The sequence below is a fragment of the Triticum urartu genome, chromosome 1 (assembly GCF_003073215.2).
Source record: "Triticum urartu cultivar G1812 chromosome 1, Tu2.1, whole genome shotgun sequence".
Classification (NCBI taxonomy): Eukaryota; Viridiplantae; Streptophyta; class Magnoliopsida; order Poales; family Poaceae; genus Triticum; species Triticum urartu.
Genome location: NC_053022.1, coordinates 32,386,389 through 32,411,475, shown reverse-complemented (window position 1 = coordinate 32,411,475; position 25,087 = coordinate 32,386,389). Strand labels below are relative to the sequence as shown.

Below are 25,087 nucleotides of genomic sequence, written 5' to 3'. Positions count from 1 at the left end.
TCACTAGTCTTTAGCATATTTTTGTAGGAATTGAATAGTTTTAACCCTTCTTCTAATCGGTAGAAAGATAAATACAATTAATTATCACATGTATTCGAAATACTTTTTACCAAGGCTAGCATCGAGAAGACGAGCCAGAGTAGAAGCCAGCCCGAGACTCATGGGTTTTATAAAGCTCCATCATGTAGACTATTATAAAATTTCAAATGAAATAAATGGCTCCCAAGATTTTGATATGATCATTTTGAGTAAAGCCGGCATTATCTAAAATCCAGTGATTTTATGTGAATGTCAATGGCTAAGGAAATTATGACATAGTATAGCCTTAAAATCCCATGACTTGATGTTAACATCGATCCATGGCTAATGAGATATTTTTCGAGTCCATACACTTGCTTTAAACATGTTTTTGTATTAGTAATAATTTTTAATTTTATAACTGGTTCATTTATTTAGAAAAGAAACCCGGGGGATGCGGACTGCACGCAGGTCGGATATGGGTGGGCGGTTGGGATCGACTCGAGAGGGGATCAATCCGTGAGAGATGACGATTGACCAATCAACGAGCAGCAAAAGAATTTCTTGGAGAGGCTCAAATCAAATCAGCCCGTCGGATATAAACGGACGAATGAGATCGAGTAAAGAGGAGACTGATCCGCGAGAGATGTCCGCTGACCAATCACAAAGCAACAAGACAAGACAAGACAGACATCGGACGGTTGAGATCGACTAAAGGGACTCAATCCGTGGGAGCAGCGAGCAATTGTTGCGTGAGTCCAGCAACCAATGCGTCCCCATCCCCTCCCCACCCACATCGCCGCCGCCCCTCCGTCTCCCTCCCGCAGACCTCGCCGCCGGCCATGCCCCCTACAGCCGTCGCCCCCATCCTCTCCCCTCCCATCCCCTACCCTCATCAGATGAGAAGGCAAGAGGGAGGGAAATCGACCGAGCGGGCCAGGTCAGGCGGCGGCCAGATTCGCCATGAGCGTCAGCTTCTTCCTCGACTTGGAGCTCAATCGCCTTCTTCTCTCCCGCCATGGAGCCCGCCTCCTCGGGTCGAGCTACTCCCACCATGGAAATGGAGGGCCTTCTTCTATCCCGCCGGCCATGGAGCCGCCGCTCCATGGAAGGAAGGCCTGGAGCTCGTCGAGGTTCGTCTTCTCCTCCCAGTCTCTCTTCATTTCAATTTTGCCGCGGTCGCTCTCTGATGTGCAGTTTCCTCACGCGCGCCTCTCCAGCATGGAGCTCGTTAAGGTCTGACCCCCGTCTCATCTCTGTAGGTAGCTAGTGACCGAGACGACGCCGGCAACCCAAGCAAGCTCGAGGCCTGCCCCTTCTGCAAATTCGCGGGATCCGCCATGCCATGCTGTCAGCTTCTTCTTCAACCGGGAGCTCCATCCCCACAGTCACCCCGACACTATGGAAGGTCCCCTCCCATCTCCTCTCTCTGTTCAGTTGCAAAAGGGACGACATTTGTGGTAGCAAGTTGGTATCATCAGGAGAAGAAATCACGTCCTGCATTTCCTAGTCAGTCTCCTAGGCTTGCTACTTCACAGCGGGAACACACTTTTTTTTGAACACTTTGCTGCAAGAATCAAGATGCATGCTCGTGTACCACTCCATAGATAATGTCATCAAAACCCCCAACAAAAACAAGTCTAATCAATGGTTAAATGCCCAGTTTTAGAGCTCTCGGCTGATCCGTGAAACCCCAGAGGGTTATCTTCACTTATTCCTAATATAAGGGCCTCATTAATTATAAGTGTTTTCATGAGAGTTTTGAAGGATTTAAATCCTTAGAAAGTTCCTCCTATGCCGATTGTTTGAATCTACGGATACTTTTGTACTATGTTTTACAGGAACATTTCCCTGTTGTGCAGTTTCCTCACGCACGCATCTTTATGGAGCACTGCTCCATGGAGCTCGTCAAGGTCTGACCCCGTCTCATCTCTTTAGATAGAGTGGCCAGCCAGCGACCTATGTAAACTCGAGGTCTGCTCCTTCTGCACATTCGTGGGATCTGCCACGGGCGTCGGCTTCTTCTTCAACCTGGAGCTCCATCCCCACAGTCACCGTCCACATTGCTGCTCCGACCTTGATGTCATGGAAGGTCCCCTCCCATCTCTCGCACATCTCCTCTCTCTGTTGGGTTCCCCAAAGGGACATCCTTTGTGGTAGCAAGTTGCAGCAGGAGAAGGAATCACATCCTGCAGTCTCCTAGGCTTGTTCCTGTACAGTGGCAACACATTTGTTTTTGAACACTTTGTTTTTGTTTGCAAGATGCATGCTCGTGTGCCACTCTATCGATAATGTCACCAAAACCCCCAGCAACAATAACTCTAATCAGGATTTGCGGGTCACTCACATTGTTTGGGAGAGATCAGTGGTTAAATGCCCAGTTTTAGAGCTCTCGGGGTAAACAGGCTGATTCGCGTAACCCCAGAGGGTTATGTTGACTTATTCCTCAGGCCAACTTTAATTCAAAGTATTTTCATGAGTGTCCTGGAGGATTTAAATCCTTAAAATGTCCTTCCTATGCTGATTGTTTGAATCTTATAAGAATTTTTCATATGGATACTTTTGTACTATGCTTCACTGGAACATTTGCATCCATCAAACTTGCTAAAAATCATTTGCTTTTCATGTGAAGCAGTTAAATAAACCAAATCATGTAGAATTCGGATAAGTTTTTTCTATTCATTTTGTTTTGGAAATCCTGTGAATCAAGATCCCCTAAGAAAAATGATGCACCCTCTGTTCCTAATTATTAGATGTTTTGCCAGTTTAATCCTTTGAAGCAATCAATACTTGGAAGTTGGAGCCATACCACGTTCATCTTGGACCTGTTGTCCGACTATGAAATGAACATTGTTCTCAAGACAAACCACTATGCATGCAAACATTTCATTGCTTATGTGCACCTTTCCTAAGGTAAATCTTACATTTTTATTGATAAAACTAAAACACTGTTAGATATCTGTCCTTCCAAGTTTCCTATTCTTGAATCATGAAGAACACCGTGCTCTCCAGTTTTCTGGAATTTCTACTTGCATGCTGCATGTGCATCGCTTCCGTCTTGGTTCATAGGTTCCGTTTAGCTGCAATCTTAGCACTGTACACGCGTTAACTGAATGACTGAAAAACTTCACATGTTTTGACCAGACAACACAGTCGTTCTTGATGCACAAATGTTAGCAAATAAAGCTATATCCGTTTACATTGGGTATTTCTAGGAGGCTCTTGTGCTTTGTTTATGTGCAAAACAGAGCTGCAACTTTGTGACTTGTCGCTGTGGTAATTATAATGGAGGAAAGTAAGTTGGCCACAAAGAAAGCTTTGGTTTGTTTTGCCGATGGCAATAATGGGAAAGGTGTCGTTGAAGCTGACCTGCAGAACAGTTTGTCTGTCAGAGTTGGGTGATGGCCCGACTAGATTAGATTCAGTTCGTGTCCTCCTTAGATTCAAGAATGATTCATGAACATATATATCATTCAGATCATGTCCAGCTCCTTCGATTCAGAAAGTATGGTGTTGTTGCGATTTCTCTTTGGCATGTCCTCCTTTTTCCTGTTCTGAGATCTATAGATATATATGTATATATGCTCTGTGATGATTAGCACTATTTAGTTTATCAGTAGGGGATGGCTCCAGCTTACGGCTATATTTGGTACTGCAGGATAAGACCGAGCACGAGGATAATGTAGAGGATGTATCCCTCAGGGACATCCACAACACCGACTCGGGGAATCTCCTGGACGGAATTGAGCACATCGAAGAGATTTACAAGTAATACAGAGAAAATTAGGTGATCTATTGTCCATTGGTGGCTCATAATGTGCATCCTCATGGATATCGACAGCACCATCTCGGGGAATCTCCTGGACGCAACTGAGCACGTCGAAGAGATTTACAAGTTCTACAGAGAAAATGAGGCGATCTATTGTCCATTAGTGTCTCATAATGTGTATCCTCATTTTGTGATTTCTTTTTTTCAGATTTTCATAAAATGCGAAGGTACCTTACTGTCATTATGCTTGATTTGTTGTTGTGTGATTAATTTGACCAGGACCCTCTAATCAGTACACATTAAACAATAGTTCTATTGTTGTGTGATTTAATGAAATGCATTAACAAAAAGATGCCTACCTTATACAGTAAACAATAGTTCTACCAAATATTCAGATGCAAACCTCTCAATAAGAGAGCAAAACAAATACCTAGCTCACTGGGTGCGTTCGCTAATCAGAGCAAAACTATGAACACACTGTTTGTTATCCATCTCTGTGTGTTGCTTTCTCTCTAGTTAGCATTATCCTTGTGTTTTAAAAAAAAACAAGGAAAAGAATTTGCTTTCTAGTACACACCACCGTTAGTTACTTCGTCACCACCACACTTCTCATCTCACTACTTGTCTTATACAGTAATATCATGCATTTTATTTCATGATAAGCACCAATATTACTTTTTATGAAACATGCACATTGTTTTTGTTTTTGTCTCCTAACTAAAATTCTTCCAGTGTGAAGCACCTCCTCCCACCTCCACCTTCTTCCTTGCACGCCGTTGCCGATTCCTCCTTGGACGACCAGCATTGGTGTGGAGGAGTGGTTAACACTAACCGGTGAAGCTTGCGAGTGGCGTGCCATGTGGATGGATCCAGAACCGACCGTTGTGGATTCGCCGCCTCACCAAGGTGTCGTTCCTCCCCTGGGTTGCACAAGCTTTGTCAGGCAGCTGCTGATTCCGTATGATGATGGCCTGCACCATGTAGCTTCCCCTTTCTGGAGCAGCTTCTGGATCCAAGGTATTCATCCATTTCTCTGCTGTACTAAAGCATGGAAAAGGTTTCTCTTGTTGAGTTTAGGTTGATGTTAGTCTGATGATGGTTTATATGGGAGGCTATTATTTTATCTTAAGGTGCCAACGTGGTTGTATGGACAGCTTAACTATGCGTGTTTATGATATTTCTGAGAGGTTGATAGCAATGTCAGTCTGTCAGTTTGCTTGCTACCATTTGGTGTGTGGGAGGAGGAGGAGGAGGCGATGCTTTCCATGTGAATGAGGAGGTTTGTTGCATTCTGCCGAGCTTTTTAGTCTAGACTTGAATCCGTCTCCACTTGATTGATCTAGTAGGTTTGCTCCGTTGTCCAGGCCAGCGGCTGGTGTCCCCGTCGCCGTCCTGAGCCAGAGCATGGCCGGCGCAGTGCAGCTTTGATGGTCTGTTACTACTTGCGACACCAGCGGCTCGATACATTCCCTGCACCTATTTTCCTTTCTCAGTGAATCAGTCAGCAACATCCCTTCTCACCACCACCGCCGGCGCCGCCCCAGCCCCATCCGTCACCACCATGCTCCTCCAGTAGAGAACCGCAATGCACGCAGGCGGCTCCCCTGCCGCCGACGCACCTCTGCGGCTGCAAATAGAGAATCCTCGCCGTCTCGATGCTCTACTGCACAAGTTCAGATCCAGTGCTGGAGAGCGTCAGAGGCCGCCGGCCGCCCTACTGCAGTTCAGATTCAGCGCCGGAGAGCATTTTTTTGCATGGGTCAGAGTCCCCTACATCCCAGACGAGCTGCTGGAGACGCTCTCCCTCGCCCCCTTGGCCTCCTGGAATGAGGAGGATGCTCGAGGCTGTCAGCACGTGATTCATTCCGTGAGACGCGACTCGCCATGGCAGATCCAAGGTCAAAGGCCCTAGCTGTTCGATTTCTTCATGCCCCTCTCACCAAGTGGAGACTCAACTATTCCAAGTGGGCAAGTGCCTGATGCTAATTACAGCAAAGCTGTCGAATACCATGGATTTCGAATCTGCAAGCAAAAACATCAAGGTTAAGATCGCCATTGCAGGAAGGGTTTGCAAGAGGCAAATCTGGACAAGGATGAATTCTGGGAGAACGTCTATGACCCAAGTTAATGGGTGCCACAAAAGAAGACTCAAGTGCAAATTTCGTTGCATTCAAGATACTCATCCAAGTCCTGTATCATGGGCTACTAGTTTGTGGTGTTATTGGATTCAGTTTGCCTCTCGCTGATTTGAATGCACTATGCATTTTTGAATTACTCGGCCTTGAGTGAACTTGATCTGGTCCTTTTCCTTCCTATGCATAACTGTGTTGGCTAGGTAAGGGGTCCGAGGACCGAGGTCCATTGAACAACCTTCCATATTAGTTTTTCTGATGTTACTCTATGGTGTAAAGAGGTTATGAGTACACAAGGGCCATTTAAACGATACGATGCAACATTTTTTGAGAGGTTTATAGCACCGCGGTAGGGTCTTGGATGCCTATCAATTTTCTTTGTTAATTAGGTTAGTGCACGGCGATGTGCAGCCCCGCCTCGGCCATGGATCACTGGTGCTGTCACTGTTGGGAGGCTGCATTGTTTGCTCTTAGGGCATCTCCAGACGCGCCCCCAGGAAGGCCTCCCCAGTCAATTTTTTCATGCCGGCGCCAAAAAAACGGCCTAGTCACGCCCCCAGGAGCCCGATTTTCGCCGGTCTGGGCCGAAAACAGCACCGGCGGACCCAGGCCGAACCCGGCGCGCTGGGGGGCGCCCGGGGGCGCCGGGGCGAACTGTTTTGGCGCGAAACAGCCGCGGGCCCGCCGCGTCAGCGACACGGCGCCTCGTCTTCCCCCAACGGCCTCGGTTCCAGCGGGGAATCAATGGCAAGGCTGCCGCCGGTCAGCCTTGCCATTGATTCCTCACGGGAAGCGCGTCACGGGACGGCGTGCCGACGCCTCTCCTTCCTCGCACGCGTACACACGGGTGCGGCGCGGCTATATAGCCGGTGGCCTGCACTCGCCTGTGCCCACACCAGCCCCGCCCCCGCCGCCGCCCAGCTCCTCCCTCTCCCTACCTCTCCCGAGCGCCGCCGCCCAGCCCCTCCCTCTATCTCTCTACCTCTCCCGAGCCCGTCGCCATGGCGGAACGCTTCCACGGAGACGAGGCGGCGGCCAACGGCTTCGGCCGCCGTTCGCTCTGTGAACAGGAGTCCTGGCTCCTGTTCCAGGCGAACATCCCGGCGCCACCGGACATGCGCGCCGGGCCGACGGGGTGGAGGCTCAGCGCCGGGGGAGTGCCCATTCCCCCGTTGCCCGACGCCGTGGCGAAGCCGAAGTACTTCGCCGAGGAAGTCGAGGTCGTGCGCGCCTCCCTCATCGACGCCCAACTCTCCCTCCCCCAGTACGCCGCAGACAACCACGCGGCTTGGGTGGCGTATTTCGAGCGCCGCCAGCAGCAGCGCTTGGCGTCCATCAACGGCGTGCCGGTGGTTGGTGGCCGGCAGAACAGCGAGGGGCGCCACCTGTGGTGGGGCGTCCCCGGCCGCACACTCGAGGGCGTGCTAACGTACCTCGAGGGCGGCAAGGACCCGCCGTTGGCGTACCCGGCGAGGGCGGCCGCCCCGGCGCAGCACCGACGCGCCGGGCCATGGGCGCCAAGGAGGTTCGGGTCCTCCTCCTCTTCTTCCTCCTCCCGATTTTCATCGCACTCCTCCGGCACTCCGGCCCTGCTCGGCGTCAAGGCCGAGCCCGCGGCGGAGACACCGCTCGGCCGGCGCACTCGCAGCACCGGCATCGTCATCAACGAGGGCGGCCGGCACGCCTACTCGTCGGCTCCTCCTCCGCGCTTCGTCAAGCCAAAGACGGAGCCGGGGCTCGCGTCGGTGAAGACGGAGCCGGGGCTCGCGCCGGTGAAGAAGGAGCCGGCCGCGCCGGTGACGACGGAGCTCGACGACGACGACGCGGCCCTGGAATGGGCGCGCAGGGACTCCATAGCGATGGAGAAGGAGCACCTGGAGAAGGCGAAGGAGCGCCAGTGCACCGCCCTGCTTCGCTTCGCGGAGCGTCGACGCGGCCGCGACGAAGGCGGAGTCGTCGTCATCTGCGACAGCGACGACGACGATGCGCCGCCACCAGTCCGCCATGGCGACGCCGGGCAGGGGTCCAGCAAGGGCGCTCGCGTCAAGGAGGAGAAGGCCGACGACGACGATGGCGGCGACGGCGGCGACTTCAGCCAGTTTTTCCTTTAGATTAGTTTATGTATATGTGCTATGTAATGAAAATCCGCGAACTTCGCCAAAATGTGCCGAAATTTATCGTGTTTGGCCGAAATTTATCGTGTTTGGCCGAATTTTATCGTGTTTAAGCCGAACTTCGCCGAACTTCTTTTATTTTAAAACGTGCCTGGGGGCGGCCCTGGGGCCGTGGGGACCAACTCGCCCCTAGGCCCAATTTTTGCGCCGGCTCACCCCCAGGCGGCGATTTTAGGCTCCCCCTGGGGGGCCAACGGCTGGAGATGCCCTTAGGGCTTCCCGGAGGTGTTTGCGTCCGGGAACCACGGCGTCGGCGTACCAGGTGGAAGGGCTGGCAAATCAGGAAGGCGAGGACCTCTTCTGGTATACCAATTCCAGGTAATTTCATCTTTCCTTCACTACATTGCGTCGGCTCACATGTACTTATTCTGGTTAAGGAATTGTGATGGTGGTACATAAATGGAGATGATAAGTCGATCCTCACAACTCGTTTTAGCGGCGGCACACATGGATTGGAGCGGGCGGATGCCTCCCTATCTTTTCCACCTCTGCTGCTCTTCGACATGCCAGGATGACCCGAGGTATCCACGAGAGGAACGACACTATAAGAAGTTGATTTTGCACTAAGTTTGCATCCAAAGGTACATAGCTGGATTCTTTTGTTGAAATTTATTCTTTGTTCATGATCGCATATTCTCAATAGTTTTACACAGATGAAAAAAAACATACTAGATGTAGCAATTAACACATACCCATAACTAATAAAATCAACAGTTAGAAATTATGGTGTTATATTTTTATCAAACAACAACATATTAAGTGTTGCCTGCGTCTCCCTATTGTACTATTCTTTAGGCTCCATTACAGAGTACTAATTAACATAAAACGACAATATATTAGGTTATGCCCGCTTCTCCCCATTGTACTGTTTTTAGGCTCCATTACAGAGTGCTAATTAAGATAAAACAGTAACATTTGGGAAGGAGCCCATCAAATGCCTTATTAAATTTACCACTAGGATTTAGAATTGTTTGTACCCAATTTGATTGCACCATGGAACACATGATGCAATTTATCTCTCGACAAGGGAGGCAATCCTGCATGATCATAAGTTGTATTTTATATTAGGAAGACACGGCAAAACTCCAATGAAGGAGCACTGGACCTTTTTGGCAATTTAAATTTACGGAAAAGCTAATATGAAATGGTGCTTCTTAATACTTGACACTGCCTAAACAGGAATACTCTACCTTTACAAATGGACCTAAAATTATGTATCAATTCAGTATTTACAAAAATAGAAAAAAATGCTTTGTGTACTGAGTGATTGTCCTCAGCATCAGTTAAGCAAATGGTTGTAAAATACACTCTCACAAAATATGGCAGTTGCTTCTCTGTATGAACCTAAGAGGGTGTTCTGAATGGCTTGAACTTTTGCACATTTAAGAAGAACTACTCCACGATCTTCCATCTTGGTTGTGGCCAAAGTTAACCAGCAACCAGTGAGGATCGACCAAGCTGGCACCAATGCAAATTGAGCGAGCGAGTAAAGTCGAGGTATGGTATCATGCTGCGACAGGCAAGCTAACGACGTGAGCGCTCAAGGCATCTGGCATCGAAAGTTTTTTATAGGAGGTCTCTACCTTTTTCATGATAGGAGGGCATATGCTATACTGCAAGACTAGCAACAGCTCGATTCAGGGCAGCATGAGGTGAAGAGTGTTTCTATGTAATTTTGTTTTGTTTTTCTATCTTTTTTTGTTCCTTCTTTCCACTCCTTTTCTTCCTGTTTTTTTGTGTTTCCTATTCTGCTATTTGTTTATTCAATTTCTTCCTGTTCCTGTTCTATTCATCATTTATTACAAAAAGTTTTACAATGTTTTAACGGAATTTTTGTGTATTTATAAAATGTTCGTGTTGTATTACTTATTTTCCGACTACAAGAGGCCCCTGTGCTGTGACTGTGAGGAGGTACGTGTATCTAAGCCAGTCTGTTTTTCGTCAAATGAAATGCTAGCCTACTTAGATTGGAGAATGAATTGTCTCATGTGGGTTGCTTCCTATCATCGTTCTGTTACCATATTGTTGGTCATTAATCTTGTCCTTGTCCACCCAGGGACCTGACTTAATGTTGAGGATGGTGCTGAGGGGTTACCGAGATGATTGACCTGCAGCCGCCATTGCTGGAAGTTTGATCTTTCTAGAAGGCGGAGCGATCCTGAACAAGAAGACTACCGACATAAACATAGGTAAGCCCCTGGTACCTCATGTGCTCCCTCTCATGCTCTGTGTCCCCACTTGAAATGAATAAATGCCATATACATTTCTGTGTACCTGAAAGATGTGTAAATAGTTGTGTCTCGTTTTGATGAACAAGTAATGAAACACTAAAAGTTATCACCTTTTATTGTTTATGCCGTTCATCGAGCTGTTGGCGGCTATCGTGCCGATGATTTAGAGTTCGGATCTTGGTAGTGGTCTTCTGTCCACCACAATTATGTGGTTGTGATGATCTTTCTTTTCAAAGAAATTAGTCTCCTGTAGTTCTGTGCTAGCTAGTTTGGTCTTTGGTCGTGTTTTATCCATTTTGATTTTAGTCAGATATGCTATATGTCTTCCTGAGAATCTGTACAGCGCAGTTCATGAATTATACTAGATAATGGCTTAGCTTTTGTTGTTATTTAATATGCAGTTGCTCATAGATTTTGAAATATAGCTCTTGCTGAAATATAGGTGTTCATTACAATGTTCGGATCTTTGTAGCGGTATTCTGTCCACCACAATTATGTGGCTGTGATGATCTTTCTTCTCAATGAAATTGATCTCTTGTAGTTCTGTGCTAGCTAGCATGATGTTTGGTCTTTGGTTGTGTTTTATCCATTTTGGTTTTACTCATAGATATGCTATATGTCTTCCCTAGAGTCCGTACATCGCAGTTCATGGATTGTACTAGATAATAGCTTAGCTTTTGTTGCTATTTAAACTGAAATGTAAACCTGCTTTTGCAAGATAATGCTTGCTGGATATCCTACTGGATACTGTAGCTTGTTCTTTTGTGCATCTTCACGACATTGAAGGCAATGGTTTATTAGGTCTTTAGTTACTTGAGAGCAAATTGGCAATGCTTTGACTGGAGCTTCATTATTCACCTTCAGATGTTAGAGTATGCTGTCCAGTTTATGGTTTATATCCACACGGTTGTAGTTGTATAGTTCTTGTTCTACACCCATACCAATGTAAGATGTTGAACCCGTGGGCTATGTCCTTGTATGTTGCACCATTCTATAGCTACATATTCTCAAATTTGAAGGTGGCTCTGTTTCTTCACAAGTTATGTATGAATAGTAGTCATTCTCCAGTGTTGAAATATCTCTCATTGTTCTGGGGGATCTGCGGTTCATGCTTTTATTGTCAACGTGACTCCTCTGAATTTGCAAAGCAGGATTCTGCTGAGGTTCATGCATATGTTGCTGAGATCCTATGTGCAGTGACTACATATGCCCCTCCAGCACTTGCTACAAAAATGTCCAGACCTAGGTGCTTAATATTTGTGCTCTCGTACATTGCAATATTAAATATGCTATATAGTCTCGGGATTTTTGAAGTTCCAATTTGTTATTGAACACAACTCTATGTATTCTATTCTTTTTACTTCACATTTCCAGTTTTGTGCAAGATTGTTTCACCATACTTTTGAAGATTCTAGACCTAAATCAGTGCTGATCCACTCACTGTCAGTGTGTCTTCGTTAGATCCCAAGAGACTTGTATATGCGGCCCAACCGAGGTATGCCCTCCTCGGCTCAAGCTGCTCCCACCATGGAGGAACTTCTTATCTCCCGCCATCGAGTCGTGACCCCACCCCAGCTGTTCCATGGAAGGCGTTGAGCTCGTCAAGGTTCGTCTTCTCCTCCCGGCCTCTCTCTCCCTCTCTGTTCATTTCGATTTGGCAGTGGCCGCTTCTTGGTGTACAGTTTCCTCAAGCACGTCTCTTCATGGAGCACTGCTCCATGGAGCTTCTCAAGGTCTGACCCCATCTCATCTCTGTAGGTAGAGTGGCTGGCCAGCCACCAGGATGAAAACAACGACCCAAGCAAGCTCAAGATCCGCTCCTCCACATTCGCGGGATCCACCACGGGTGTCAACTTCTTCTTCAACCTGGAGTTCCATCCCCGGTCACCTTCCGATCCCGACGCCATGGAAGGTCCTCTCCCATCTCCTCTTTCTGTTCGGTTGCAAAAGGGACAACATCCGTGGTAGCAAGTTGCAGCAGGAGAAGAAATCATGTCATGCATTTCCTAGTCTCCTGTTAGTGTACTGTGGCAATACATTTTTTGGACACTTTGTTTGCAAGATGCATTGTCGTGTGCCACTCCATAGATAATGCAAAAAAACCACCAGGGAAAATAAGTCTAATTGGGATTTTGGGGTCACTCACATGGTTTGGGAGAGATCAGTGGTTAAATGCCCAGTTTTAGAGCTCTGGGGGTAAATAGCCTGATTCGTGAAACCCCATAGGGTTATGTTGACTTATTCGTATGGGCTTCTTTGATTCAAAGTATTTTCATGAGAGTTCTGGAGGATTTAAATCCTTAGAAAGGTTGTATATCAGAGCTTGTTATTTTGAGCTGCTGCTGGATATTGGGGTGATGTTTGTTCCGGTGTGCTTGATTATGGGATGGAGAGAGTATCATTTTTAAACGTATGCTTGATTATGCTCAAGCAGAACCTCAGTCAACACACATGTTTTCTTCTTTTTCTGAGAGAAGCCAACACACATGTTGGGACTGAACGCAGCAAAACACCACCACACGGCACCTTACGACCAAACTGTCATAGTTCATGCGCTACCTGTTTATTTTGCAAAGGATTTTCTCCACCTTGAAGCAAGGTAGCGCCTGGAGAAGGAACTTTGTTTCTCGAGTAACGGTTCCGATTACTGAAAGATCTCTTGTCTGTAGCAGTACGTGTATGCCTGTTCATTAGCTATGTTCGTGCCCATAGCTCTTGCTGTTGTTCAAACTTGAAATAGCCAGTGAAATTAACGTTGCTTGGCATAAATTGTCCCATGTGGGTTGCTTCCTATCGTCATTAATCTTGTTCTTGTCCACCCAGGGACCTGACTTAATGGTGACAATGGTGCTGGAAGAACTGGAGGGGTTACCGAGATCATTGACTTGCAACCTCCATTGCTGGAAGTTTTAATCTTTCCAGAGGGCGGAGCGATCCCGAACGAGAAAACTACCGGCCTAACATAGGTAAGCCGCTGGTACCTCATGTGCTCCCTCTCATGATTTGTGTGCCCACTTGAAATGAATAAATGCCATATACATTTCTGTGTACCTGAAAGATATGTAAATAGGTGTGGCTCTTTTTGATGAATAAGTAACGAAACAATAAAAATTATCAACTTTTACTGTTTTATGCCATTCATCGAGCCGTCGGCGGCTGCCGTGCCAATTATTTAGTGTTCGGGTCTTGGTAGTGGTTTTCTGCCCACCACAATTATGTGGTTGTGATGATCTTTCTTTTCAATGAAATTGGTCTCTTGTAGTACTGCGTATTAATCAGACTTGGTTAAATTCGACCAAATCTGGGCCCTAGACCTCAATTTTTGAGTTCTAACTTATGAGTTGATTATCCTTGGCTGGAAGGAAACATGGTGTTGTTAGTGAAAATGGTTGTTTGTGCCTACTTGCCTTGTCATAGTTGTTTCTGGTGGTGTCATGTCGGTGATCCTTTGATGATTGCTTATAATGCTATATATGCTTTAGGCCTGTCTAATAGGATTGAAGATCTAATTTCTAACTGTAATAACATATTGATAGCAAGAACTGAGAGACTACACAATTTTGCGCCTGAGTTTTCAGGGGTGTATCTGCGCAGTTCTTCACTTATCTTTGAAATCTAAAGTAGGAGATCGTGGTATTTTTTATTCTTAACAGTTATCGTACATTTGTTTTGTGTTTACCTGCCACAATCAGCATTATTCATTACTTGTCAAGTCAACCATTTGAACAGCAAGCAGAAGAAAAACTGAGGGATTGTCAAGCAGCAGCAAAACGGCTCAATAATGCTCTCTTGGTTAGTATGGTTCCACGAAATTTGGGAGTCCTGGTGCAGCATACTTTTTGTCCATGTGGTCCATTCTAGATTAATTCGGTGGCTGGCATGTCCTGGGAGGGAGGTCAGTCCTCTAGGTATCGATCATGATCAGTAACTCACTCGAGAGAAAGCAAAAGGGATATGGAATAAATTGGAACCAACTTTTTTTGTTACTTTTGCACAAGTTTGGTATAAGCTAATACTAGCCTGCTCTGAACCTGGCCACATTAAGATGGTTTAGAGATTTCACATCTACTTTTAAGATAGTTTAACGTCGTAAGAGTCAATCTGTTGCCATTAAAGTTTAAACTTTTATGATTTGTATGATCTGTGTGTATAGATAAAGTTGATGGTTTGATTGTGTATTTCCTACTTCCTCCGTCCCGTAATGTAAGACGTTTTTTGATACTAGTGTAGTGCCAAAAAACATCTTACATTATGGGACGAAGGGAGTACATCATTGCCTTGCTGAATGTAATGAGAAAAAGAACTGTTTTTGTTAGGATCATTTGTCTTGTATTGTCTTGTACGTGTTGCTAGAGAAACCTGACTCGGTTCTCCTTCCGGTCTCTCACTCCCAATCTGTTCATTTCGATTTGGTCGCGGCCGCTTCCGGGTGTGCAGTTTCCTCACGCGCGTCTCTTCATGGAGCACTGTTCCATGGAGCTCGCCAAGGTCTGACCCCCCGTCTCATCTCTGTAGGTAGAGCGGCCGGACGTATAATCCCGGACGGAGGTAGTAGATTATATTTGATATTTGGTCGTCCTTTTAACAAGGCGTGTGCATATGTTGTGTGCAATGTGGTTCCTTTGATGGCAAGGGATGTTCTCTTCCTGAAGATGGTGCTTAATTCTGGTTTGGTCACTATTATGATTGTTTGTGAACATGGTGTTTAATGTGGTTCCTTAGATAACAAGATTCTAAAAGTTTCTCTGTTTTGCTATTCATGTTTTTGGCTTGTGAACATCTTAAATTGCTGCTTTTATCAGTCATTAGATTCGGATTATGCATGTAGATGCAGATTGTTTTATGTTCAATGAAACGCTAGCCTACTTCAAGTTGGAGAATGAGTTGTTATGATGAACATCCAATTTAGGATGCCCATATATGTATGTAGTTGCCAGAAGGATGTGCTCTCTTCTTGCTGTCTTTCAATTTTTTTCCAGAAATTGACTGGGAACTAATCTTGTTCTCTCTCTCTGTCTCTGCCCAGGGAGCCTGCCTGACTCGAAGATGAGGATGTTAAAGAGATCTATGCTGGAGATGGTGGACCCGCGGGCACGTGGAAGGTCGCTTTCTATATTGTGGAGGAGGGTGGCGCGGAAGTATTGGGGTGGGTTTCTTTGTATGTTTTCCAGTGTATGGGCAGTATATCCGAGCTTGTTGTTTTGAGTTGCTGTTGGATATTGGGGTGATGTTTGTTCCGGTGCGTGGATCAATTGTGGCGGTGAGAGCTACTCGTCCCAGGTTTTTGTTTTGTATTCTAGCAATGTCTGTTTGAAAAGCAGCACAATGAAGGTCTTGCTTCTGTGCGGGCCACTATAGTATAGGAGAGGTGCACTTGGGAATTCAGAATGAACGTGGCATCATTTGTTATGTTTGAAGGATGGACAAGTTTTCAAGTTGTTGTAACAAGTTGCCAACGCAGGTGTTCTTTGGTCTATGTAATATAATGGGGTGTCATACTCTACAGGATGTGCTTCAATATATAGAATTAATTATGCACTCTCATTTCTATTATATCCATCCTTGCCAGTGAATGCTCTTATCATCATAGTTGTGATGATTATGAAACACAACTCCATATTATTTTCATTTTCTTGTGGATGCTCCGAGTTTTTATTGTTTGCTTGCTGCTAGATGATGTTGATTAATTCATGAGAATATATGCTCGTTCTCATGAGAATATATATGCTATATGTTGTAAAATCTAGCTAGCATACACACTTGCTTGTGATTCTTATGAAAGTAAGAGTAAAGATACTGCCCATGCCCATCAACATCAAACAAGGCTTGAACATCAATCCCACTCTAGAACAATTGAGAGCAAGCCACCTTGTCTATCTGGAAGCAGAGGAACTTGAACTCGGCACAACATTTTCCATACATGCCATTGAAAAAGCTAGCAATTCTAATGTAATTACCAACTTAATTGGCACCAGAATGACAAGCATATCTACTGCATCCTTTCCAGTTCAGATGGCTCAATTCAAAATCTTCAGATTTTTGGTAGTCATGTCTCGAGGCTCACCCAATTGAAGCGTTTGGGTTGTTTCGATCCGTGCACATAGCATTTAAATCTTGGTTCTTGGCTTGTTCAGTACCATTGTCCTTTCTGTGGCTGCATGCATGCAGCAAAACAAAGCATTGAGTGAGACAACTTGCTGGCGTGAGAGCTAATTTGGAGGCGTGAGATAGCTGGCTGGCGTGAGAGTTAATTTGGAGGCGTGAGACAGCTGGCTGGTGTGAGAGTTAATTTGGAGGCATGCATGATTTTTATGCACGGGCCTTGTCTCTAGCCATGGATCACACGGCTCCACCCCTCCTTGTTCTCTCTACCATATGTCGCCATCAGTCTCTCTATATACAAGAGACCATCATCCATCCGCGTGCGGGATGCGCGTGCGACTTAGGACTTGGGATGCCGGGCGACGACAAGAGGCCCCTGTGCTGTGACTGTGAGGAGGTACGTGTATCTAAGCCAGTCTGCTTGTTCTTCTTCTATCCTTAATTTGGTTCTTGTGGCATAGACCAACGGTAGAGGACGAGGGACGATTTTAGTATAGTTTGGTTTGTACTTGGGGTCCGGCTTCACTTGATCTTGTAGTAGGTAGGCTCATGCTGGCCGTGTGGTCTGTTATCCGCCCTAGCGGCTCGTGCCGGCGTCCTGAGACGGAGCATGGCCGGCGCGGAGCACCATGGTCGCCCCCGAACATGGAAGAGGAGAGGAGAGAGCACACCCGTCCGTCCGTCCGTCGAAGAAGAGTAGATGTGGGAAGTTGGAGAGAAGAGTTTTATCTATGGGACGAAGACGAAGACAAAGACGAACATGGCGGGGGATAGAGACAAAGGAAAAGAAGAGCATTTATTTTTTGAGGGAGCTCGCCTCGCCTTGGTCGATCGGGCGTTCCTGGTTGTAGCGGCATGGAGGAAGTTTGAGCCGGAGTATGCATGGCATGGCCGCCGTGCACAGGAGAAGCAAGCAACTGATTTTGATTTGATGGAGAGGAGAGGAGACAAGAGGTCGGCGGCGAACTAATCCCCTGTTCCCGATGCCCTGCTCCCAAGCAACACCACTGCTCCCGATAATCCACTTGCTGACGCGTCTCCAGGCTCATCCACGACCTAGCTGGTGCCTTGCTGGCTCGACGGGCGCCACCAATCATGCGGCGGTAGCAGCGCCCTCGCGGCTGCGGTGGGAGCCATGAGGTCGATGGAGGTCGGGGAACCGGGGACGCGACAACGGTTGCCATAGCAGCGCGACGCCGGGAGGCGGCGGGAGGTTGCGGCGGCGGCTGCCGGATGACATGCTGCGGGAGGTTGAGCTCCGGTTATCGCCCCTGCACAGCGCCGTCCCGGCTCGGAGCGTGGCCGGCGGTAGCAGCAGTGGAAGGCTACGGCCATGGTGGGGCAGAAGGCGCTGCCCTTTCTGGTACCTCGTCCGACCCTCCGCTCGCGACCCTCCCTCATCCATGCGAGCTCGTCGTTGACCTCCCATCGTCCGAAGCAGGGGCAGAGGCGCAACCGGCCATAGGAGGGGGAGGATTGATTGTGTTTTGTTTTAGATTCCAGGGGTGTGTATGGTAATTCTTTGCCAAGTCAGCTCCTTAAACTTCGGTCTCACTTGTCAGAAAGCGAACAAACGGACCAAATCACCCGACCAATGCTTTTTGCAATAAGATTAGAGAAGAAATTACGGTGTTTTTGCAACGGATTAGCAACTTGGTGGTTTTATGCAAACCTAGCCGTAAATGTGATAGTTCTTGTAATTAACTCCAACTGCCGTCATGCCCAAAAACTGCAAGTCAAGAGTGTGGTTTCTAGCATGCACCGTCCCGATCAGTGAATGGAAAGGAGATTTCTCCATCATAGTCTGCCGATATTTAAATTCGTCACAACATAAATATGAAATACATGGGGTGTTTAGTAAAATCTCTACATCCTTTTACATACAGTAGAAAACCGAGGAAGGAAACAGATTACAAGATCAGTAACGAGTACACTGATACGAACAAGAAGAGCAAACAGAGACCATAAATAATGTCGAGCGTCGAGTTTGCTTGTGCGCAGGCTGATGAGATGCGAGACCAGCACGGTGACGTTTTGATGCGATGCTCGATGAAATCTTGGACGGCCTTATCGACCCTGTCGGATGCGGCCATGAACCTATGGAAGCAACTTGATCGGGCGCGTCGCCTTGACCGGTTCGCTTCCATGACCCTCTTCTCCATGTCGCGCACTGTTCCTTGGGCTGGCCTCTTCTTGGTCTTGGATTTCTGGCCATAGCTGCGGGCCATCGCTAGGAGTCGAGCCATCAGCATCTCTTCCTCTCGATTGTGTTTGGTGGTGCGATGATCGCCGTTGATGGCTCGACCTCCCTTGGCCAGCCTTATGTAGTGCTACACATCCCGGCCGAGTCGGACGGAGGTCCAGAGATCTCGGTCCAGCTCGCGCTGCTGGAAACGGACTCGGCTCGCTCGGCTTTTTTTCTTTTTTGAGACAACGGCTCGCTCGGCAAGCAGGGAGTCCTCTGGCCGTACGTACGCAGGTAGCCCACGGCCCACGGGTCCTGAAAGAGAGAGGTAGTGTAGGTTTTTTTTTTTGAGGGAACAGATAGCGTAGTTGAGACTGCACCTGCACCTGGTGTTAACATTTGCTTTTAAACGTGTACAAACTCAATCAAAAAGAATGCATTTTTTTGCGGGAAAGGAAAATTCATTCATAAAGTAATGTTTGCTAAACATGAGATATTGTAGGCGTCAAGGGCCACTTGCGTCATGAGTTAAGGTAGTTAGGGATAGGCTGTTTCTGTTTAAATCCTTCTATCCCTAATCTCTCTCTCTGTAATCTGTTCGGTTGTATCTCAACCGATTACCTTGTACTCCACGTGAGGTTTCCTCACCAGATCAATATAACTCCATGCGGGCTCCCTGTTGAGGGTTGAGACGCTTCATCATAACTTTCATGGTATACAGAGCAGGCCCCTTCCATCACATCTAGCTCATCTCCATCGATCTCCCAAAACCCATCCTGCTGCCATGTCCACCTCCGCTGCTCCGGTCTCCTCCGGCCTCAACTACAACGTCTCCGAGCCGCTCACCAGGACGAACTACGTCCTCTGGCGAGCCCAGGCGCGATCCCAGATAATGGGCGCCGGCCTGTACGGCTACATCGACCAAACCATAGCAGAACCTACCAAGCTCATCACCACCAAGGACAAGGACGGCAAAGATCAGGTGAACCCCAATCCTGCATATGCCCCCTGGTTAGTCCAAGATCAACAGATCGTCGCATATCTTCTTCGAAACCTCTCCAAGGAGGTGCTGGTTCAAGTTGCATCGATGGAAACATCGCATGCGATCTGGACAGCGCTGAGCAACATGTTCTCCGCCGTCTCGCTGTCCCGCGTCAACAACATTCATGCCTCCCTCACCAACGCCCAGAAGGGCAACCAGCCGGCGGCGACCTACTTCGGGCACATGCGTGCTCTCTCTGATGAACTTGCGGCGGCAGGCAAACCGATCGGCGAGGACGAGCTGGTGTCGTTCATCATCGCGGGGCTTGATATGGAGTATCAGCCCATCATCTCCGCCCTGGATGCACGCACTGATCCGGTCACCGTCGAGAACCTCTTCTCCATGGTAGCCAATTTCGACCAGCGGGTCGAGATGTTCCATGGGACAGGCGCTGGCAACTTCAAGTCCTCCGCCAACCTTGCTTCTCGCGGCCGCCAGGGATCCAACAAGGGCTCCCGCGGTCAGCAAAGGGGCGGTGGCGGCGACGGCTCTCGCACTGGTGGTGGCGGCGGCGGCTACAACAACCCTAATGGCTACAACAGCAACACTGGTGGCGGCGGCGGTCACTACGTTGGTGGTGGCGGCAGCGGCCACTACGGCGGTGGTGGCAGCGGCGGCCACTACGGTGGTGGTGGCGGTGGTGGCTACCATCATCAGGGAAACAACGGTGGCGGCTACCCTCCTCGGCGCCCTCCCTTCACCAACAACAGAGGGCGCAACAATTTCCAGGGGTATGAAAGCCGTTCTCAAATTTGCAAAAAAACTAACCATCTTGCCAAAGATTGCGATTAGCGTTATGCCGATGACACATCCCAGAAGAAAAAAGTTGCTGCTGTAGCTGATGCATCCTATGGTGTTGATACAAATTGGTACATGGACACGGGTGCAACCAACCATATCACTGGAGAACTTGAGAAGGTGACGATGCAAGAGAAATACCGTGGCCATGATCAAGTTTACACCGCAGCAAACGGTGCAGGTATGAAGATTAGTCATATTGGTCAATCAATTATCGAAACACCACATAAAAATTTAATTCTGAAAGATATCTTGCATGTAGCCAATGCTTCCAAAACTCTTCTTTCCGTTCATCGTATTGCTCTTGATAATAATGTCTTCCTTGAGTTTCACCCATTCTTCTTTTTGATCAAGGATCAAGTCACGAAGAGAGTTCTCCATAGGGGTATATGTGTGCAAGGGCTCTATGCGTTGCTTCCTCAATATTGCCAGTTCAATAAACAAGTGTATGGTGCCATCAAGCTTTCTGCTGAAAGGTGGCACAGTCGTTTAGGCCATCCCTCGTTTGCTACCGTTCATCAAATTCTTAGTAAAAATAAACTCCCAGTTGTTGGTGAGAGAAATTTAGAAACTATTTATGATTCATGCCAAAGAGCAAAAAGTCATCAGTTGCCTTATCCTGTTTCCACTAGTGTGTCTACCAAACCATTGCAACTTATTTTTTTTGATGTTTGGGGTCCAGCACCCACTTCTGTTGGTAGAAATTCTTACTATGTGAGCTTCATTGATGATTATAGCAAATATACTTGGATCTATCTCCTTAAGAAATGTTCCGACGTTTTCCAAGTGTTTCACAACTTTCAAGCTCTTGTTGAACGGAAGTTTGATAGCAAAATCATTGCCATGCAGTCCGACTGGGGTGGTGTATGAGAAGCTAAATTCTTTTTTTCAAAAGATAGGTATTTCTCACCATGTGTCTTGCCCACACGCTCACCAACAAAATGGTTCCGCCGAACGGAAGCATCGCCACATTGTCGAAGTAGGTCTTGCTCTCCTAGCTTCTGCGTCTATGCCTTTGAAATTTTGGGACGAAGCCTTTCTCACCGCTATTCACCTTATCAATATGTGGCCTAGTCGTACTATTGCAAATGAAACCCCCACTGAACGTCTTCTCCATATCACACCCGATTATACTACTCTTCGTGTTTTCGGTTGTGCCTGTTGGCCAAACCTTCGTCCCTACAACTCTCGTAAACTTATGTTTCGATCTCAACAATGTGTCTTTCTTGGGTATAGTGCACAACATAAAGGTGTCAAGTGTCTTGACGTGTCCACCGGTCGTGTGTATATTTCTCGTGATGTTGTGTTCGATGAAACTCAACTTCCATTCGCTAAACTTCATCCCAATGCCGGTGCCCTTCTCAGGAAGGAGATCCTTCTTCTCCCATCTCATCTAACCGGAGTTGATCATGTGGAAAATGATAGTTGTGATGACTTAATATTGTTGACTAACTTTTCTAATCTGTTACCTGGGTCTGCTGCTACAGGTGAAAATAGTGCTGAAAACGGCGTTCAAAACGGTGCAAGTTTTTCTGAAAACAGTGCTCCAATGCGTCCTCCCGCTGTCACGATGGAGCTGGCAAGATCATCGCCGAGATCCGTGCCTCTGATCGTGCCAGGGCCGACCGGATCTGCATCAGGATCGGCGCCCTCATCCAGTCCTGCGCCCCGTGCCAGCCCGCCGCCTCTTGCCTCAGCGAGTGCGTCGTCGCCCGCCTCGAGCCGCTCGCCTTCTGCCACGCGTCGGTGCGCGTCTGGGTCCGACCCCGCGGGTGTGCTGCACCAACCTGTCCGTCTGGACCCCCCGCCCACGCGTTTTCTGGCTGAGCCTCGGGTCTACTCCCGGCGGGCCCCGTCTCTGACAACCGCACCAGGCGGATCCTCTATGGCCAACCCGTCATCTCCTATGGTTCAGCAGGCCACAGAGGATCCCATGCCTGCTTCCTCGGGATCGCTGGCCTCGATCCAGGGGGAGATTGAGGAATCTTCTGCTGCTGCTGTGTCTGCCCTCGGATCCTCTATGCCAACTCGTGCTGCTGCTTCACCACCGTGTACACGTCTTCGCGCAGGTGTCATTCAACCCACAAATTATAAAGTCAAATTTGGTCTGTCTGCTTCCACAGGAGAACCTCGCACTTATCAGGAAGCTCTTGGTGATCCTAGTTGGAAAAAGGCTATGGAGGATGAATATCAGGCTCTTCAGAAAAACAACACATGGCATCTAGTTCCTTCACAGCGAGGTAAAAATGTGATTGACTGTAAGTGGGTATTCAGGATAAAAAGAAAGTCTGATGGTACAATTGATTGGTATAAAGCTAGGCTTGTTGCTAAAGGCTTCAAACAAAGGTACGACATAGACTATGAGGATACTTTTAGTCCTGTCGTTAAGGCTGCTACTATTCGTCTTGTTCTATCCATTGCTGTGTCGAGAGGATGGAGTCTCAGACAGCTAGATGTGCAGAACGCGTTCCTTCATGGTGTTCTGGAAGAGGAAGTATACATGAAGCAACCTCCTGGGTTTGAGGATAAAAGCAAACCGTCTCACATATGCAGGCTTAACAGATCACTGTATGGACTGAAACAAGCCCCCAGAGCATGGTACTCTAGATTGAGTACAAAACTACAGCAACTTGGTTTCACTCCTTCAAAATCTGACACTTCATTGTTTATTTACCATAAGTCAAATACTTCAGTTTTTTTGCTTATCTATGTTGATGATATTATTGTCACAAGCTCGTCCAATGAAGCAGTAACAACTCTTTTGTCAGACTTGAACTCAGAATTTGCTCTTAAGGATCTAGGTGATTTGCACTTCTTCCTTGGCATTGAAGTTAAGAGAAACAAGGAAGGTGGCCTTCACCTTTCTCAGGAAAAGTATGCTACAGATCTCTTGCGCAGAGTTGGGTTACAGGGTTGCAAACCTTCTCCAACACCTTTGTCCAGTTTAGAGAAACTCACACTTGTTGAAGGAGAACCCTTGAACCAAGAGGATGACACCAAATACAGAAGCCCGGTGGGTGCACTTCAGTACTTGACTCTCACCAGGCCAGACATCTGCTTTGCAGTTAATAAGGTTTGTCAGTATCTCCATGCACCAACCACTGCCCATTGGACTGCAGCCAAACGTATATTGAGATACGTGAAAAACACTCTGAGTGTTGGCATCACTTTCAGTAAGTCACCATCCACTCTTGTTAGTGCATTTTCTGATTCTGACTGGGCAGGCTGTTTGGATGACAGAAGATCAACTGGTGGCTTTGCAGTGTTCTTTGGTCCCAATTTGATTTCTTGGTGTGCAAAGAAACAGGCCATAGTTTCAAGATCCAGTACTGAGGTAGAGTACAAAGCACATGTCAATGCAACAGCAGAAATTATCTGGGTGAAATCTATGCTTAAGGAACTTGGTCTATATCATACACAGACACCATGTCTCTGGTGTGATAACCTTGGTGCAACCTACTTGTCAGCTAATCTTGTTTTTCATGCACGTACCAAGCACATTGAAATTGACTATCATTTCGTAAGAGAAAGAGTTGCTAATAAGGAACTGGACATTCGGTTTGTTCACTCAAAGGATCAAGTTGCTGATGGGTTTACAAAGGCACTGGCCTTGAGGCCATTTGAGGAGTTTAAGCGTAATCTAAACTTGCGCAGTTCAGCTTAAGGGAGGGTGTTAAACATGAGATATTGTAGGCTTCAAGGGCCACTTGCGTCATGAGTTAAGGTAGTTAGGGATAGGCTATTTCTGTTTAAATCCTTCTATCCTTAATCTCTCTCTCTCTGTAATCTATTCGGTTGTATCTCAACCGATTACCTTGTACTCCACGTGAGGTTTCCTCACCAGATCAATATAACTCCATGCGGGCTTCCTGTTGGGGGTTGAGACGCTTCATCATAACTTTCAATGTTGTTACAATCAGCGGCAATGATGCTCGCAATATCGTCAGGGGGGTTTCGCAGCCAACAAGCAGTTCGCTATTGAATTCGTCCCATTTGCGCGAGAGTGTGCCTAGCAGAGTTCATGTTATGCTTGATCTTAACTAGTTGAATCCTCCTTTCTTGAGACATCAACAATCTAATCTCCATTATTCTGTGGCTATGCGCTGAACGTTCTTGTTCTGTAGAAGAAATCAAATGCACAGCCTCTGCACAGTCCGTCTCCACTATGAGGTCCACCTCAGTCCAGCTTAGGGCCAATATAATACCTTCATGGATTTCCGCCACTTCTGCTTCCAGCGCATCAGCGCAGTTCACAAGTCCTCTAATAGCAGCAAGCATCACAGTCCCATTACGATCCCGAAGAAGCATGCCCGCCCCTGCTGTACCGTCAGTGGCCATGAACGACCCATCCCGAAGAAGAATGCAATTTATCAGGCCTTGTTATTAATGGAAAGGGTAATAGTGTTTTTTTTGAAACACTTATAACTTTATTCATACTCATAACAATTACAAGTACATTGATTTGACTTGAGATCCAAGAAAATACAACTGGTCTCACGTGGGTAGTTGCGTGCGTGTACGGGCCTACAAATCACTCGCGTTCTGCGGATTTCTTACTTGAGTTAACCAATTTGGTAGGGGCCAAACGTGCTATCAACTTGCCACTAGTGGTGGGTGGTGATTTCAACTTAATCCG

General features: G+C 47.2%; 2 protein-coding genes across 5 annotated transcripts; both read left to right on the top strand.

Moving 5' to 3' along the window:
• The first annotated feature begins 744 nt into the window (after window positions 1-744).
• On the top strand, window positions 745-6,528 carry LOC125544792. Of its 4 annotated transcripts, XR_007299713.1 has the most exons (6): window positions 745-1,151; window positions 1,281-1,426; window positions 1,957-2,110; window positions 2,784-2,931; window positions 3,677-5,066; window positions 5,152-6,528. XR_007299713.1 is itself a non-coding variant. In XM_048708556.1 (4 exons), the coding sequence occupies exons 1-3, from the start codon at window positions 861-863 to the stop codon at window positions 1,954-1,956; spliced, it is 513 nt and encodes a 170-aa protein (XP_048564513.1). In that variant the 5' UTR covers window positions 747-860; the 3' UTR covers window positions 1,957-2,110; window positions 3,677-4,096. The 4 variants fall into 4 exon arrangements, 2 of the variants coding, with proteins under 2 accessions (XP_048564513.1, XP_048564520.1); XR_007299711.1 differs by lacking the exon at window positions 2,784-2,931; XM_048708556.1 differs by lacking the exons at window positions 2,784-2,931; window positions 5,152-6,528 and having other exon boundaries at window positions 747-1,151; window positions 1,881-2,110; window positions 3,677-4,096.
• A 10,302-nt stretch (window positions 6,529-16,830) lies between these two features.
• Window positions 16,831-21,919, top strand: LOC125544786 (keratin, type I cytoskeletal 9-like). Its single transcript, XM_048708544.1, has 2 exons — window positions 16,831-20,632; window positions 20,806-21,919. Exon 1 carries the CDS (start codon window positions 19,396-19,398, stop codon window positions 20,443-20,445), a length of 1,050 nt encoding a protein of 349 aa, XP_048564501.1. The 5' UTR covers window positions 16,831-19,395; the 3' UTR covers window positions 20,446-20,632; window positions 20,806-21,919.
• The last annotated feature ends 3,168 nt before the right edge of the window (window positions 21,920-25,087 follow it).